The sequence below is a fragment of the Copidosoma floridanum genome, unplaced genomic scaffold (assembly GCF_036245765.1).
Source record: "Copidosoma floridanum isolate Cflo_tuat_1 unplaced genomic scaffold, Cflo_Japanese_pri ptg000011l, whole genome shotgun sequence".
Classification (NCBI taxonomy): domain Eukaryota; kingdom Metazoa; phylum Arthropoda; class Insecta; order Hymenoptera; family Encyrtidae; genus Copidosoma; species Copidosoma floridanum.
Window position 1 is genome coordinate 2,147,656 of NW_028321888.1, and position 18,510 is coordinate 2,166,165.

Sequence of the window (18,510 nt, forward strand, 5' to 3'; positions counted from 1 at the left end):
GGCATCATTATTTTTTTAACACCAAGTTACCTTACAGATAACTTCTGCGGTAAACTATTACTGGCTATAGTAGCATATAAGCCATGGTTTCTAATTATTTTCTGTATTGATTCGAAGTAGTTTAAAAAAGCAATAATAAATATTGAATAAATCGTACGGTGATTGATATTGAATATCAAAGTACGGTAAAATTATATTTTGTTCCATCTGTGACCAAAAATTTATAAGAGCAACACTTTGACGGTCTTATTTAAATATACATAGCCCGAAACCAATGAAATTCGTAAACATTGTGGAAGAGAATTTTCAAAAAAAGATGAATTAAAAAAGCATTACAATTAAGTCTATAAAAAAGTAATTCAAAAATTCTAATAGTATGTGAATAACTATCAATCATGATAGTAATATTTGATACATAACTTTCTTACTTCGAACAGAGTACAGATTGAACTATTTTAAATAAAAATCAAAGGTCAATATGTACCCATCAATATTAAAGTATCTATGAAAATAAGAAACAAAATCAACAACAGATAGAACTGATTTACAATAAATAATTATTAAATAACAATATTTATTACAACAATATTTTCAGTACTATGCTGGAATTCATTTTTTTTTGGAAGTTGAATAATCATATTTCATTTACGTCTATTATAAACCACTTTTTAATATTTACCACAGACCCACTAAAGCTTTTATGACAACCAGAATTAACTTACCTGAAACGTGTTTATTATAGTTTTTATGTAATTAATATTATTACTTACTAAATTTATGTGTTTTAAATCAAAAAATTTCTTTTTCATTTTAACCCTGTTGCCTCCTACCTCAAACCTGATGTTAAGGTTTACAATTTTTTTTTGTTGTAATTTTAGCACTGACGAATGAAAAAATATCGCTGAGAAAGTGCTATTTTTTATTTATCTGGGAATCTAAGTGCTCATAAATAATAGAGGTTATGATTGCGGGCTTTAATAGTTACAGTTTCGTTGTATTAGTGTGTAGAGAGTATAATCAAATTATTTTTGTAATTTTAGCACTGTCAAATGGAAAGATATTGCTGAAAAAGTGCTATTTTTTAATTATCTGGGAATCAAAGTGCTCATAACTAATAGAGGTTATAATTGCGGGCTCTTTTACTTACATTTTAGTTGTATTAGTGTATAGAGAGTATAGTAAAAAATTTTTTGGAATTGTACCACCAGCGAATGGAAAGATATCGCTGAAAAAGTGCTGTTTTTTTCGAATGTATTGAGTATTGATGAGGATATAACTGATAAAGGTTATAATTGCGGGCTTTAATACTTTCAGTTTTGTTGTATCAGTCTATAGAGAGTATAATTAATTTTTTTTTTTTTTCTTTGTAATTTTAACTCTAGCCAATAGAAAGATATCGCTGAAAAAATGCTACTTTTTTAAATATCTGGGTATCTAAGTGCTTATAACTAATGGAGGTTATGATTGCGGGCTCTTATACTTACAGTCTAGTTGTATTAGTGTATTAAGAGTAAAATAAATTTTTTTTGTAATTTTAACACTGGCGAATGGAAAGATATCGTTGAAAAAGTGCTATTTTTCTAACTATCTGGGTATCTAAGTGCTTATAACTAATAGAGGTTACGATTGCGGGCTCTTATACTTACAATCTAGTTGTATTAGTGTATTGAGAGTATAATAAACTTTTTTTTGTAATTTTAGCACTGGCGACTGGAGAAATACTGCCGAAAAAGTGCTGTTTAAAATACATTCCATATGTCAAATGCCTTGCAAATGATTGAGGTTATGTTTGTTGTTACTTTTAACTTATGTATAGTTATTGTAGAGTACATTGCCAATAATTAAAATGTTATTCCATTATTACAAGCCAATAGGAAGATGTATTTGAATATCTCTACTTGCACCTCATGTATACGTGTTATATGTTAAATTTGTATATCGTTTTTCGGACTTTAAAATTTTTTTTTGGCAGTTTTTATGATTAATTACTATATTTTATATTTGTATAATGTATTTTTGGTAATTAATTAGTTGTTAAACCAAATAAAATAACTTTAGATTTTCGTTGGATTCCAACGTTTGAAACTTCAGGTATATACTAATAGGGAATTGGCGTGTTAATCGTGCAAAGGGGTGGAGCCCCACTAATGTATATATACATGTTATAGTGCTTCACGTCCAGCTCTTTTAAAGGGCAATGCTCAGGGCACTTAGCACTTAAGAGAAGGAAGGAAAAAGGGATTGGAGGCCTCCCATTACTGAGAGGGGGTAGAGGGAAATTAGGTAATTTTGCTGTGAAGGTCGCCTAAATCCTCCTCAAGGTGCATTGCCTGGGTGCAAAAGCACATAAGAAAATTCACAGAGATACCTGCCTGAAAAAGTCGCACTGGCCGGAAATCGAAACTATGCAGAAAATAGTTTTTCAAGAAAATGATACGTTTAAAGCAATAGAAAACTCTGAAACGGCATTAACGGCTTGGTTTCAATTGTATAAAATAGATAGTTTCGCAAAAAAATTAGATACGTGAATATTCCAAAAAATAACTGTCTTAATTCCACAGTAAAAACTTCGGTTAGAAAAAAAGAGTTAGACGTATGTTAACAATAGGGCGCCTAAACATAGTGTCACCTAAGGGCTTGAGCGTTTTTTTTTTTAAATCAATTTCAAATTGGGTGGGTGAAGCTTAATCTTTTTTAAGTTCAAGAACATTTTATGACATACATTTTAGTACGTTTAAATATAATGCCATTGCTTAAAGTTACGTTAAACATGACTCTAAAATACATGAAATATTTCATAAAGTTTGTACCTTTATGCTGCCATATCAACTGAGAAAACTTTTCGCATGGTTTTTAATATCTGAAGACGTTTGCGGTAAGTCAATTTGGGAATCATTCCAAAAAATTTTTTTTTTATTGAAAATTCAAAAGATGATAAATAAAATAATGCTTTATTACATTTAAGCGAAATCTCCAAATTTAAGAGAAATTCATGTAAAAATTATGGATAACCAGAACCAAATGAATCAGTAAAATTTGAAAATATTGAGAACAATAAAACTTTTACTGATGTAGTAAAAAATTTTAAGGATTTATTTGCTAACCTAAATAGTGACAAAAAAATAATTTTTAATAGAAATATGAACAGTGACACAAATATATATTTTATTGATGGTCCAGGAAGTTCTGGAAAAACACTTTTATACAAAACATAAATTCTTTTTTTGTTTAAAAAGAAAAAAAGTTATATCTATCGCTTGGACTGGAATTGCTTAAATTTTATTACCTAAAGAAATGACAAGTCAAAGAACATTTTGATTCCCATTAGATGTCAATAACATTAAAACTTCTTTCTTAGAATACAAGCTGATTAAAAAAAATTACGAGAAGTAAATGTCATTATTTGGGACGAAACTTTCATAAGCCCTAAAAAGCTTTGGAAATAGTAGATAAAACTTTTAAAGATTCATGTGATAATGATATTTCATTCGGTGGAAAATTATTTATTACAAAAGGCGATTTTTGACAAATACTTCCGATAATAAAGCATGCGTGTGACAGTTTTGTAATTCGTGAAACTATTAGGTATTCATTTCTATGGAAACACTGTAAAATTATGAAATTGAAAAGTAATATGCGGTGTGCTGATGTACAATTTTCATAATTGTTAATGGACATTGGAAATGGAGCAATAAAGTCTTTTGAAATTCCACAGGGATGGGAAACTGATGATGTTTTTAAGAAAAATTAAAGGGATGGTGTAAATAGCTGCTTATACAAAGTAATTGTAACAATTCATAACGAACTTCCATAGATTTTAAATAATAAAATTTTGAGTTTCATTAAAGGTAAAGAACATACTTATTACAGCACAGATTATGCAAAATATAAATTGAATTATCGCACAGATGAAAATTTAAACATAAATTTTTCTATAGAAACTGTAAATAATATTCATTAAGGATTACAGCCACATGTTTTAAATTTTAAAGTAGATGCTATTGTTATGTGGATAAGAAACTCGAATATATTTGATGGGTTGTGGAATGGCACTAGATAACGTATAACAAAATTATCTAAATATAATTTAGAAGCAGAAATAATAACCGGTGAAAAATCTGCTGATAAAGTTTTCATTCCAATAATTAAGGTAGATACCGGTTTCAATTTATCTCTACCGTTTATTATATACAGAAAACAATTTTCAATAGTTCTAGCTTTTTTCATGATAATCAATAAGTCGCAAGGTCATAGTTATGATAAATTAGGATTTTACTACAAAAGACCTTTGTTTTCTCATGGTAAACTATACATATTGTTATCAAGATGTAAAAATCCTGAGAATATATTTGTACAAAATAATTCGGAGAACCAAGCAAACAAAAGCTTATTCCTTATAATTTTTTATTTTTCTCTAAGAAAGTGAGTTTTTTAAGATATATAATGCATCTTGAAAATTAGCATTTTAATAAGTGAAAGGATAAAAAAAACTAATGTAGTAAGATACTGTATTTTAAATTCTTAAATAAAAAAAAAAATAGAAATGCTCACATTACAAAACTTTTCATGCATATTATAACTTTGACATTTATTTTGAAAATTTTTGAATTTTGGTCAAAAATTTATCTCAGAAAATTGAAGGACAGGACAGCCTTTAAATTCGAACTAGAAATTCTGCAATGACAAAAATCGTCGTATATTTTTAATCGCCGATTTCATAATTATATAAATTTCATACTTTTATTTTTTGTGCCAAATACTATTTTGCTGCTGTGTTCGAATGTCAATAAATATTGATTAATTAATGTTTCAATTCATACGATGATACAGATATGTATATTTTTCTTTTACAAATAAGCTTTTCTAATAAAATTTTTATCTCTGAATACCTTAACTCCAAATATAAGTTGTATTTATCATATAAAAAAATATTGTGATACCAAACTATATGTTGTACGTATATTTTAAGTATACTGGAATGTGAGAGACATCATTAAGAAAAGTAAGAAAACTGAACAATATTTGATCATTTATCTAACAAGTCCATTATTTTGTAGATATTAAATTTAAATCATATGTTGTTATTAAATTTTCAAGTTTTGAATGTTGTTGGGGGTTGGCACACGAAGCGTGCAAGAGAGCGTAGCCCCACTAGTATAAATATAACACCCGTCCGCCACTCAAGTTGATTTTTACGGGCACCGTCTACTACAGTAGAGGGTGTTGATTCTAAGTCCTCAGCCCCCAGTACCTAACTGTTTCGTAACCCTTTATCCTCCTTTTTTCCCATTTTTACTTCTTCTACTCCCTTTTTTTTGACCCCTCGTCCCCGCAATTTTTCCCCAAGGTCCGCACTCATTCAAGATGCCCACAGAGCCTATCTCCGGATCGCCTCGTCGTAGCGTCCTGCCCTCTTTCCATTGCTATGACGCCTCACTTTCCTTACTTGTCTTGCACCTACCATGGACGTACGTGAGGTCTGCGGGGGCATCGCCCTATGTCGTGGGACCAGTCACAAGGCTTGGGAATAAATATCGGATGGAAACAACTCTAAAAACTTTCCTTAGAATTGCACCGACTGGGATTTAAACCCGTTCCCCATTCGAGCAGCCGTGTCTCCGCTGACGAAGACTTGCGCCTTAGTCAACTGAGCTACGACTGTTCTATACGAAATTCTATATTTAATGATTACGAAGCAAACAGAAGTAAAAGTAATGCCTCATTGTACCCACACATAAATATGGTCACTTTAATATACATCGTAAGAGAATAGACTAGCAATCGATTACAGAAGGACACAAATACCCGGAAAACAGTTTGTGTTGGATTGAGCTGTACCATATAACGTCGAATACTTGAGATACGAGAAGGCAGATATTAATTACTTAATTAGTGGTCCAGCAGCAGTACACTCGATAAGGAGGCTTATATAATGCCATAACCATACTTTCGTAGAATATTCGTCTAAGTATCTTCGTGAGCTAGGATAGTCTTTCGGTGCCCTACGCATCGGCAGATCAAATAATTGTAGTAGCTGCTTCTACTGCGTATGCTCTACGATTCTGGAGCATCGGTTGAAATATTGATCGTGTCATATGAGCGCTTATAAGTGTGAGTGCCTTTTGGTAACATTCTCGTTGTAGATGTGACATGTATGCTTGTATGAGTATAATGAAATTATCATTTGAGCTTTGATGATAGGATTCTGACCAAAGATGGGAGAATATACATTGTAGGCACAGCTGGCACGGGAGTCACTTATCACGCGCGTTTAAAAATACTCTTCGTCACTAGATTCATGCAGTTATCTTATACACAACATAATAAAATCTTATCTTGAATATTAAGGTTTAACTTTCATTAGGATATAAATAAGTCAGTTATAAATCAATGATTATTCAGATTGTTATAATACATCACTATTTTTGGATGTAAAAAACTTGGAAAACTGAGCGTATCTCAATAATTAATATAAAGAATTTAAACAAAATCTAACAATTCACTGAAAAGTTTGTGGTAGAATATATGTCCACGACACAAGTTATCTATAATATCTTGTAGATAACTTACTTATATCTTGTATTGACTATTTTAACGCTGTAACTGTTCACGGTGCTTGTTTTAGAGTTGGCATGTATGATGTTATTAGCTTGAAAAATAGTGAAATTGAATTCATCTGGATGAAAAGTATTAAGAAAGTTACAGAACCCGAAAAAAAGTTGTAAAAAAGAAACGAAAAATGCAAAAATACGTAGAGATTTTCATTAAGCCATATAATGACATTATTTTAGATGAGAAGACTGATGCATACATTGTTGAACGTAATAGCTTTAATGATAGAGTTATTAATTTGAATGAAATTTCAGCCATGCTATTAGTCACATATATTAATAAAAATGGTACTTGGTAACGTGTTGTGCTCTGATGTTTTTAGTAATTGCGTATACATGAAGATCTTGCATAGTTCATTTTTTTTCTAATACATGTTTTTTGTAATAAATTTTTTAGTCTTGGAAGTTGAAAGCAAAAGCAAAAAAAAGTAAAAGGGTATAGATTTTTCAAAAATTATTTTTAAAGTAACGAAAATTCAATATGTTTTATATCATTTCTTAAAACTTTTATACATATTAACCTTATAACTGTATTTTGTAAAAGAAATTGCCTCTTCACACTGTAAAATAAAAATTTTTATTCAAGCAAACTATTGTAAAACATAAGTTTTAGTATTTAATTTTTATGATATTTAATTTATTTTTAACTAAATTGTAAATCATTATAATGTATTAGTTACCAGTACCACTTACAATAGTGTAATAAGTGGAAAATTATAATAAAGAATATGAACGCCTCGAATAAATTGCTCAACTCTAAAACATACCGTATAATTTTTAAAATATTTCAGAGCGATACGATACACAAAAATGCATACAAAAATATACATGTGTATAAATTCAAAAGTTGACCATGAATTAAAAATCATAAAAAACAGAAATGAATATGCTCTGTTGCAATCTTATAGTCGATAATGAAAGTATCGCTCCCTTAATACTTGTCTTATGTTAATAATAATAGTATTTGTTTGCACCGGGAAGTAATGCTGGGATGACAACTGTCGCGAGTAGAAATCAGGTTCACCGGGCTAATAAATCATCACGTTCCTTAAAAACTATGTACGAATTTATTAACAGAAAATTACTCATAAATGATTGCTGTGAGAGAAGCGTTCTCAACAGCGGCCGTGAACTGACTGACTATTGCGCAGAACAGTGAATTTGAATGTCTCAAGCATTTTAGGCTTATACTTTGAAATAATAGAGTGAAAATAGCTAGCGGTTAAGAAAAGATAAACATAAGCTTAATACAGATGAAAGTCTTCGTTTTGATTTTGCATGTAAAGAGATAGTAGAGATAAGAAAAGCGTTACTATTGTAAGAGAAAGAATGTTGATGTAAATGTAGCGCAATAAATATAACGTTTAAACTAAACAGTATTTATGTGTGCAAATATGTAGCCGACAAAGTTCTTTTTCAATAAACTTAACTATGGCGCAACTGTCTCGCAAATCCGATTGTAGAATGTCTTTAATTCTTACCTTACTATGAAATAAAAAGTTTATTTTATCGATCACTCTCATTTACTGCACTTCAAGATAAATCCCTGGAGTCATACGTGACAACTAACGACGAAATTGTTGGGCAATTCTTCACTTTTTACAATAAACCAAACTAAGAAGTATAACTTAATTTTAACAAAAAAAGGACACGAGGCTGAGGGAAAAATTTTAACATAATCCATAACAATAAAACTTATTCTACTAATCGCGAAAGGCCGCTAGTGAACAAATTCAAAAACAAAACAAATAATCACCGATGTTGGAGGGGGAAGGACCAGGACCACAAAAGACCAACGTGCTAAGCGATCAAATTAACAAAAAGAAACTAGATGGGAATACGGGCAAGACTTTAAGTACTGCTGTGAACAAACGTACCCCAGATATCTGATGGACGAAATCAGGACCACCCTTTGATTGGTATATTAAACAATTGATGGTTTTATGTCCTTATTCTTAAAAGTCTTGCGACTTACGCCCCTTCAAGCTATAAAGTAATTTGCTCACCTCAATCTCCTTTTCAGTCCTTTCCTTTATTAACCAAAATCAAAAACTGACACTCTTCCTTGTCTCTTTCTCGAAGCACACCTCGACTTTTTCTTTCCGATCCCCATCCCTCACCCGCGTAACCGTGTTCGCCGATTCCGCCGTGATACGCGACCAATCTCATACCAATAGAGAAATCGGTGACATAACCACGCCTCCTTTCCATATGTCATCGATCCATGACGAAATTTTCCACGCAACAGCATGACACAAAACAAATTTATTTAAAGACCCTTCCAATGATTGTATAATTAAGTTATTATAGTAAGAAAGTTATATGCTATATAGGATAAGCATACTAGTTGGAGTCTTACATGGCTAAGTTATTTTTAGAATACAATTTACACTACTCAAATTTTTATCATGCGATGTATTTTTTGATGCGGTCTTAGAATTTGTTCCTAACAAATTTCTACTACTTCTGCTTCTGAAATTATAGTAGTGCACTCTCATCGCCCATGTTAACTGTCTTTATTACTTAAACAAATTTTCATTGAAAATTAAATTTTTCAGCATACAGTATAATGTTACAAAATAAAATTGAAACATACATTTGAAAAAGTATAATCACCTTGAAGCTTACATGTTAAGTTTGCAAAAATATATTCAATGCATTTACTAATCTTTTGTAAAAGTCAAATTTTTATACTTCATTTACGATTTATATTGCTGCTTCTAAGAAGGACCACGTCTTTGTTCTATAAATTTATTTTTTGAGTACAACAAAAACAAATTTTTTATTTCACCATAAAAATGACTTTTTCCGAAGACAATTTCCACGTAAAATATAATAAATGTATGATTCAAGGTACTAGGATTTGCCCTATTTTTAGAGGTAAAAAATACAAAACGGTTAATTTTTAGAGTAACTTACAAAATAGGTAGCTTATGTAAATCTCACCGCTGTTTGTTAGACCCTGTTTTCTTAATGAATGTAAGAGTATATTAAATATATGACATTCTTTTCACTAACTGGCTAAAATTTGGAATAAAAATAACATACATAATATACTGTAAAAACAGTTTTTTGCGATTTTGCAACAGAAAAGAATGAATACATTTTTATCTGTCCATCTATTTTTTTCTTGACATTTGCTCCAAATCAACTTATTTTAGTGTATATTTGCTCATTTTTTTATGACACTACTAACCTTTGGATCTAGAACCCATTTACTCAAACATTAAAATACCTACTTTAATCTTTGGCCTTACGAATGTTTCAATAGTTAGCAAGAACTAAACTTTCTTTAGAGACAAATTTCAGGAAATTGATCGACGTTTTTTCAGCATCTTCACTTACATTTAAATGTTTTGATGTCTACATCGCTTTGGCATCAATATATTCAGTGAATTACTTATATTTTGTTTACTGATTATACTTTTGTGTTTTTTTTCTGTTTTCATATCAATTTCTTTTTAATTTTATATACTGTTAGCAACAAATCCACATTTTGTAACTCATGTTTTACAGGATTACTCTTGTAATATCTATTTCTCTCATAAAAACTACCTTTAATAACAGTCTTAGAGTAAGCAAGTTTGACATGTTACAAATCCTTATGTAAACTATTCATTTTATTTAATAGGAATTAATGATAAATTTATTGCGATTATATAGTTGAAGTTAAAAAAAAATAACAAAATTGTGTTTTATATAACTTAATTTTTGGGATTGGAAACAGTTTGGACTTGCTTACTTATAAAATCTATTTTCAATTTCCTTTTGGTCGTCAACAGTAACACGCGAGATCTTAAGCAATTTTCTGTCAACATATTTTTAAGACGTATCCTTACAACATCGCACTTATGATTCTCTGTAGTGTCCCCTCTAATTATCTTGGTTATGCTTAGTAACTCTAGGACACATTTGTTGACACCCTCAAAGTAGTACACTTATATCTAACCACAAAGCCCTCTGTGAAAGTCACTTATATTAGTTAATATTGGCCTGTATTACCTGTAAGTCACTACTCACCTATATTAGTTACTCATATTAGTCACCTTTAGTTGTCAACTGTTACACTCCGAAACTTCTAAAAACGACAATATTGAGGCATTATTAAGACTGCGCACTCTTGTTTTACCTGCAATGCCTTCTTAAGCAATTGTCTAAAACACTCAGACACTTCTAGACATATTTGTCAGCGTTCTTGAGGTGGCACATGTATGCCTACCTACCCTGTGATGGTCATCTGTAACACTCAGACCCTTCTAAACACATCTGTCGTGTCGATGTCCTTGAGGCAGTACACTCATTTTTTTCGTAGTATCTCCTCCAGTCATCTTTCGTTACGCTCAGGAAACCCTGACTATATTTGTGTTTGTTCTTAAGGTAACACGCTAATGTCTTCCTGCATCACCCTCTCAGGTTATCTATTGCTACGCTCAGGGACTTCAGGACATGCTTGTCGATGTCGTCGACGTAACTCACTCATATTAAATAGCACACTTATGTTTACATCTTTGAGGTAGCGCTTTTATAATAAAGAGGGTATAAAGTGGAGTGTGGCTGAAGACGACATTCTCAGGACTACAGGCGTGATATAAGCGGTGGAGAGAAAAACAGATTCACACTCATACATATCACTGCTTGGCTTGTTATTTTCCCAGTTAGTCCCAAAAATGATATAGTAAATTGGTGACTGTCGGACACTTCAGCCACTTTCCCATTTGTACCCTCTCTAACTTATATCTACGTACAGTACCCGCTCTGATAATTATCTATAATACTCTTAAACATTTATGTCGATGTTCTTGGAGTAGCACATTTATAACTATCTGTAGTAACCCTTGTGATAGTCATATGTAATACTTGCACACTCCTGAACACGTGTGTTGATGTACTCGATGCCGCACACGCATGCCTTTTCGCAGAACCCTCTTAAGTCATCTTCTGTCACGCTGCGAAAACCCTGAACACATTCGTTAACATTCTTGAAGTAATACACTCATGTCTTCCCGCAGTACGCCCTCAGATCATTGTCTGTTTCCTTCAGGAACTCCAGGACACATTTATGGATGTCATGGAGGAAGCACAGTTATATCTTACCATAGCACGTTCTGCGGTAGTCATGATTAACATTTAAACACTCCTCAACATATTTTTCGACGTCCTGGAGACAGTGTACTACTATTGTTATACAGTACCTCATTTAGTTATGAATTTTAATACTAAGGAACTTCTGGAAACGTTAATAAAAATCTCTAAGACAGCACACTCATAGGAAAAAACATCTCTGTTTTCTAGATTGCCTTATTTTATCAGAGAACTTGTATTTCTCCCTTCCTATCTTTTACTTTGAACTTTATTTACAAGTATTCTAGTATTTCTATTATTCTAAACTACTAAAATGTCGCGTTTAATATTAACTTCTTACTAATAGTACAGTGATTTTTCACTCAATATAATTATAAATAAGCTATATTAGCTTGTGTACAATTAAATAAGATAATTGAATTTAATGCAACGCAATGTAAAATCATCTATAAAATTAAATTTCAAAATTTTCTAAAATTGTTTCCACTAGTTTAATCAGCATCATCTGATGTATGTTTTTCACCTATAGCAACAGCAAATTTCTGATACGTAGCACAGAATTTTCTGATCTTATACACACGATCAAGAAACGGAAAAACTTGTGATACGTGTCAAGATTTTTTCAGCTATAGTATACGGTGAATCACATCATTTAAACTAGCGGAGACCTCTTTCATAGCTATAAAAAATCATTTTATAAAATTTAACTTGATACTTACATGACATGATAAAAATTTACATTCTTCTTTTATTTTCAGGTTTGCGATAAAAATCCTGTCGATGAACACTCGTTAGACTATGATGAACACAATCCATTTACAATTTGTGCTATATCATTTACACCAATTTATCGAGGAAAACCTGAAGTAAAGTGCCCGTTTTGTAATGTTAGCTATCAAGTGCAATTTAAAAACTTGGCTTGTAATATTTGTGAAGTCTCGCTAATTGGTAAACAATGTAGTGGATTGAAACTAAGCTTAATACAAACAAAAAATTAATGATTGACTCATTTACGTATACATTCATGTACACATGAATACACAAATCGGTGTACAACGATGTATATATATATATAAACACATTTGTTACATTATCAGCTCTGAAAAATTCATACTTATTTATAATAAATTAAGTCATTTTTTTTAAATTATGTGAAAATACATTCATCCTTCTCCGTATTATTTTGCAAGTTTTTAAATTTTATTTAGAAATAATAATTTTGTCGTTTCATTGTCTTATTCTTGTTTTGTCAAATTCATAATTGTTCAAAACTGACCATAAAAGTTAGATAAAATACAATGAGTACACAACAATAAAGTATGTTAAATAAATTAGCTTTTATTCTCTTAGTTTTTTTGTAAGAAACACTGGAGTCAGATTAGTTTTTTTAGGTAAGTACCACGGAGATATACAACAAGATACAAAAAAGGAACGTTTTTATTACAGAAAGGTTACAAATAAAGATATAAATTTAACGATAATGCAGGATGTTGTCACGACAAAAAAAGGCAATACAAAAGCTGAAGGTGTAAAAGACGTAGTGACATTTTTTTTAAAGTTTTAAGAGTTTGCTCCTAGCCTAGGAAAAGTTGGTACAGACGAACGAAATATTAGACTGAAAATTTAGGATTTTAACCTAATTGTTAAGGAAGAAAAATGAAGAACGAGTAGCAAAGTAATTCAACAGCAAAGCCAAAACTTAGAGATCCAATTCTTCATACCGAAAACAAAAGGACAAAGAATGTTGTTGGTTGTTCTGAGGGAAACAGATGCAAAATTTGTTAGAAAAAATAAGTCGAATTAAACTAAGACTAGTATTCTGCCAAGTAAGAAAAAAAGTTATCGTGACAAGGTATTTTATAAGTTAAGGTTATGGCCCTGTTTTATCAGATTGCAAAGAAAAACATAGGCCAAAGCTATTCTTTAAGTGCTGAAACTCGATCCACCAAAAAAAAGAATATAGGGTAGTAGCATGGCAAGGTTTTTCCTCTGTAAGACAAAAAAAAAGCTGCTGAGTATTTTAAAGATTAAGTATTATCAAAACATAATCATAAAAGGTACTTTTAAATCATTATTTCGTTAGATTTATTTCTGTATTTTGAAATAAAATTCTTATACTTTTTCTTAATACAAGCTAATTCAAAAAATTAGTGTCCTATACAAGAAATTATAACGTATATTTGACTAAATGATTTTCACTAACCACAAATTGTTTTTTGATCTAAATAACGTTCCACTCTTTGATTCTATGCCTTAGTTTTTTTTATAAATCTATTAAAAATTATACACAGAAAAAATCAGAGCAAAAGTTTTTAATTCTATAAATGACTATAAATACAAAAAATTTACCTTCTTTACCAATTATCTTAAACAGAAAATAATTTTGTATAATTTTAGCATTTTTCATAGCAACTAACAAGTCTAAAGTTAAACACAAAAGGTTAAAGTTGATTAAAGTAACCGTCATATTTCAATAAAACGGAAAAGATAATATTTGTCTTGTCGAGGTAAATGAAGATATTGGTGAAGTCCAGTACATAAAGATTCCGTAAGCTTGGAAGTCCAGTGTATAAAAATTCCGTAAGCTTGTTAATTGTTTAAAGTATAATTTTACCATATAATATTCTTATTTCTGTTCAATAAAACAATTAATAAGCTAACTAGATATAAAAAAAAAATTAGCGTTCTAAAGAATGACATATATATATGTTGGCTTAAAAATTTGTTGTCTAATTTGAGACAAAATAATAAAATAATGAATATTTTGCCTTAACTTTCGTCTGCTGGTTTGTATCAGTAAAATGTAGCTTCAATTCGTGAGTGGCGTGACCAGTACTCTTAAATTTAATTATCATGCAGTACATCATAGCCCCACAATTATTCTTCAGTGTTTCTTAAAAGGTTTAGTACCTTTTTAATATTTTGAAATATAACAGCAAAATGTTATTGTTGCTTGCACTACTTTAACAACTTTATATTTTTTGGTAATTTTATTTAATTTTAGCTTTTTTAACGCGGTTCCGGGGTGGATCAAAAGCCACGCGGCATGGGGGGGGGGGGGTTTAAGTGGGTATGGGTGGTCTAATAAAAAAAATCTACCGAGTCCCACACTACCGCTGTCCCTGCGGTGTACCTCAATGCATTTTCCATCCCTCCACAAAAAAAATAAAAAAAATAAAAAAAAAAATATAAAAAATAAAAACTACCACTACCACCACCACTACCACTACCACTACCACTACCACTGCCACTACCATACTACTTCTACTATCACTACTACAACTACAACTTCTACTACTACGGATTACTTCTCGCGAGCTTTCTCAACAGTTCTCGTTTAACACGAAGCTGACATACTGGTAATAACTAGCCGTATAGTCCTCCAGGACTTGCCAGTCAAACACCCGTGCTGCTATTTGTGACAACACCAGCTTAAGATCGATAATCATACCCTGGTTACCCGGCCACCTGAACTTTGCTGAAGTACCAGAGTTCATGACGATGAGATCTAGCCTTGCGGCTATCTCCAGCACCGCCTGCCCCCTGGAGTCGGTTCTCGGCTCCCTTCAAGAGATGGCCTTGCAGTTGAAGTCGCCGGACAGGACTACGTTACCGTATTTCCCACACACGCGAACAGCATCCTCGAGTTTAGCATGCCGCCCTCTTAAAAAATTAATCAGAATGTTAAGAAAATGTAGCAACTCACATAGTATATCTGTCCTTCGGCCATCTTCACTACTACTGTTGTTGTCGCGTTCACTTTTTTCTTCTGGCTTGTTTTGTCATTCAGAAGAATCTTTTCTTGCTTGCCACTGCCTGTTTTTTTTTTTTTTTTCAAAGACATGGTTTGCTGGCGTTTCTCAGAGCTGTCCGATGGGCTCTTGTTTCTTTTACTTCGTTCTATTTCCTTTAGGGCAGTGTTCAGGGTTTTTTCTGAACATACCATCGGAAATTCTCTCGCCTTCATTCCCGGCACTTCAGGGATTCGAATGACGCCTTCCAAGAGTTTGCAAACACCTTTTTTTCATAAAGAAAGCCTTTTCTTATCATCTTTGCCTCTCCAAGGTGTTTAAGCGCGGCTTTGAGCTCATTTTTAATAGCATTTGCTGTGTTACCATACTTATCAGTAATTGCTTGTAGCGTCTCTGTAAAATATTTTGTTGCTAATTGTATTTTATCAGTCACTTGCTGTCGCTTCAGTCTGAGCTTAGTACCTTCTTCTTTTAGAAAGGCAAGCTCCTCCTGGGTCTGGTTGCTAAATACCGACACCTTGCTAACCTCGGTGTCGTTAGTGCCTATACTCGACAGGCTTCCTCTTGGTCCTTAGTCCATAAGAAAGGGCCATGGAACATTTAGCAGTCCCTGTTGGCCATGAGACACGTCTTAATGCCCCCCCCCCCCCAGAATCAGTGGGGCCTGCGACAGTCACCTGGGCTTTTACCGGATCGGAACTGCCAGCGGATTCCCTCAGAGAGGTTACCGCCTGGAGTACAAGTTTTGCATCGATGTTTTTCATGTTGGCATCTTTTTTAATGTCGTACTGACTCGTGAAGGCCAGTACTACCCTTTTTTCTAGAAATAAGTAATTGAAAAGGGTTAGAACCAGGGCAGCGGCCCTCTTTGTTACCAGAAAGAACCGCTACTTAATTGGGCCGGCCAGGAGTCGCCACTCTTCCTCAGTCCCACCCATGGCGTGCTGCCATGTAGCCTCCTCAGTGGTAGCAAGCCTAGATTAGTCAGCCCACCACGTCTTTTTTGTTAATGAGGCGTGCAGCCATATCAGATGTGGTTACCCAGACTCACCCGGACCTCATCGTCCGGCCTCACCCGCCGCCAGGCTCCCCACGCCAGCCAGGAATGACCCCGACGCCCGCAAGCCGGAACGACCATTTAGTATACCTGTGTTTTTTTAGTGAGAGTGAGATGCATGTATCTGAGAAAAATGTTGAAACCAGCGCTTACTTCTATACACGACAGAGTGGAGATTGGTTAAGACCTGTCAAAGTTGCCACCACACCAAGACAGCAGGCTGATTCTTAGTGGCTTGGATGAAGGGTCAGCCCCTGCCGGCCCTCCAAGTTGGCTTGATTTCATTCGGGGATCCAGACAGCTCTCTACAAGCTCTAGTCCCTACACACATACACCAATTATACTCTCATGACGAATGATCACCTATTCCTTGAGAGCCTACCCCATCCCAAGCCAGGCACCCTCACCAGCGACAAGGTCTTGTAGCACCTAGAGAGTAAGGAGTAGAAGTAGTAGTAGTAGTAGTAGTAGTAGTAGTAGTAGTAGTAGTAGTAGTAGTAGTAGTAGTAGTAGTAGTAGTAGTAGTAGTAGTAGAAGTAGTAGTAGTAGTAGTAGTAGTAGTAGTAGTAGTAGTAGTAGTAGTAGTAGTAGTAGTAGTAGTAGAAGTAGTTTTTTTTTTTTTTTTTTTTTTTTGTGGAGGGAGGGGAAATGCATTAAGGCACACCGCAGGGACAGCGGTAGTGTGGGACTCGGTGGATTTTTTTTATTAGACCACCCAAACCCACTAAAACCCCCCCCCCCATGCCGCGTGGCTTTTGATCCACCCCGGAACCGCGTTAGCATTACTTCAGGGTGAAGCCACCAGGGAGACCATCGCGTCTCACAGCATTAACGAGCTAACTCGCCACCATTTGCTAGAGGTGCTGATGCTCTCGAGTCCTGAAAAAGACTCGGGGTCCCTGAGGACCAGCACCTTGTCTAGCGCTTCATAGTAGGCCGCCTACTCAGCCAGCACCACTATAAGCTTAATGCTTCCCCTTGCTGATAGGTAAGAAGTACCCAGTGCAGCGTGGGTCCACATAAGCCTGTCTTTCAACTTAAGGCCTTTCTGCCATATTTTGATCCTGCTTGGGCCTTATCCCTGGCCTCTTTTAGGGCTCTTCTAAATAGAGGGCAGCTTCCGCTGCCTGCTTCGTGCTTGTTGTCCGTTGTTGGGCAAAGGAAGCACCGTGCTGGACCTAGGCACTCTTTCTTCTGGTGGTTTGTGCTTCCACACCGGAAGCACAGCTTGGATCTGTTTTCTTCCTTACAGTTGCCCGAGACGTGTCCATATCCCAGGCATTTAAAACATCTTGTTACTTCGATTCTTCTTCAAATTCGGCAGCTTACAAAGCCAACTCGTAACCTGCCTTCCTCTTCTACTTGTCTGGCGGTTGTTTCGTCCACCTTGATTAAAGCCAGTCTCTGTCCTCTGGCATTTGGCTTTAAGAGAGTTATTTCTGGCTCCTGGCTCTTAAGTCCAAAAGTCCTAGCGAAAGCCTTTTTGACCTCGTCTTCCTCAACATCCAGGTCTCGGACCTCTAAAGTCACTTTTCTGCTGCTTATTTTGACAGTACCTTGTCCGGCTACCGACTTTTCAATTTGCTGTGAGAATGCAGTAGCATTCTCTACACCTTTGGCCTTAATAAGTATGTCTCCTTTTTTTGTAGTGACAACACTTTGCATTGACACATTAGCCTTATCAGGGTCAAAGTGCGCCTTCATCGTCTTTGGCACCGTTGCAAAGGTCTGTCCTCCAGCCATCTTCACCACTACTGTTGTTGTGGCGTCTACTTTTTTCTTCTGGCTTGTTTTGTCATTCAGGGGAATTTCTTCTTGTTTGCTACTAACTGTTTTCTTTTTCTTTAAAGACATAATATGCTGGCGTTTTTCAGGGCTGTCCGATGGGCTCCTGTTTCTTTTACTACGTTCTATTTGTTTTAGGGCAGTGTTCAGGGTCTTCTTCTGAACATGCCGTCGAAAATTATCTCGCCTTTGTTTCCTCCACTGCAGGGATTCAGATGACGAC

General features: G+C 33.9%; 1 protein-coding gene across 1 annotated transcript in view; it reads left to right on the plus strand.

Annotated features, from left to right (window-relative positions):
- The window catches only part of alphaCOP (coatomer subunit alpha), a 288,800-nt gene extending 275,937 nt beyond the window's left edge, over window positions 1-12,863 (plus strand). The window contains exon 5 of the mRNA XM_014363177.2: window positions 12,452-12,863. Coding sequence (XP_014218663.2) covers window positions 12,452-12,691 — 240 coding nt within the window. The 3' untranslated portion in view covers window positions 12,692-12,863. The remainder of the gene's footprint in view (window positions 1-12,451) is intronic.
- The last annotated feature ends 5,647 nt before the right edge of the window (window positions 12,864-18,510 follow it).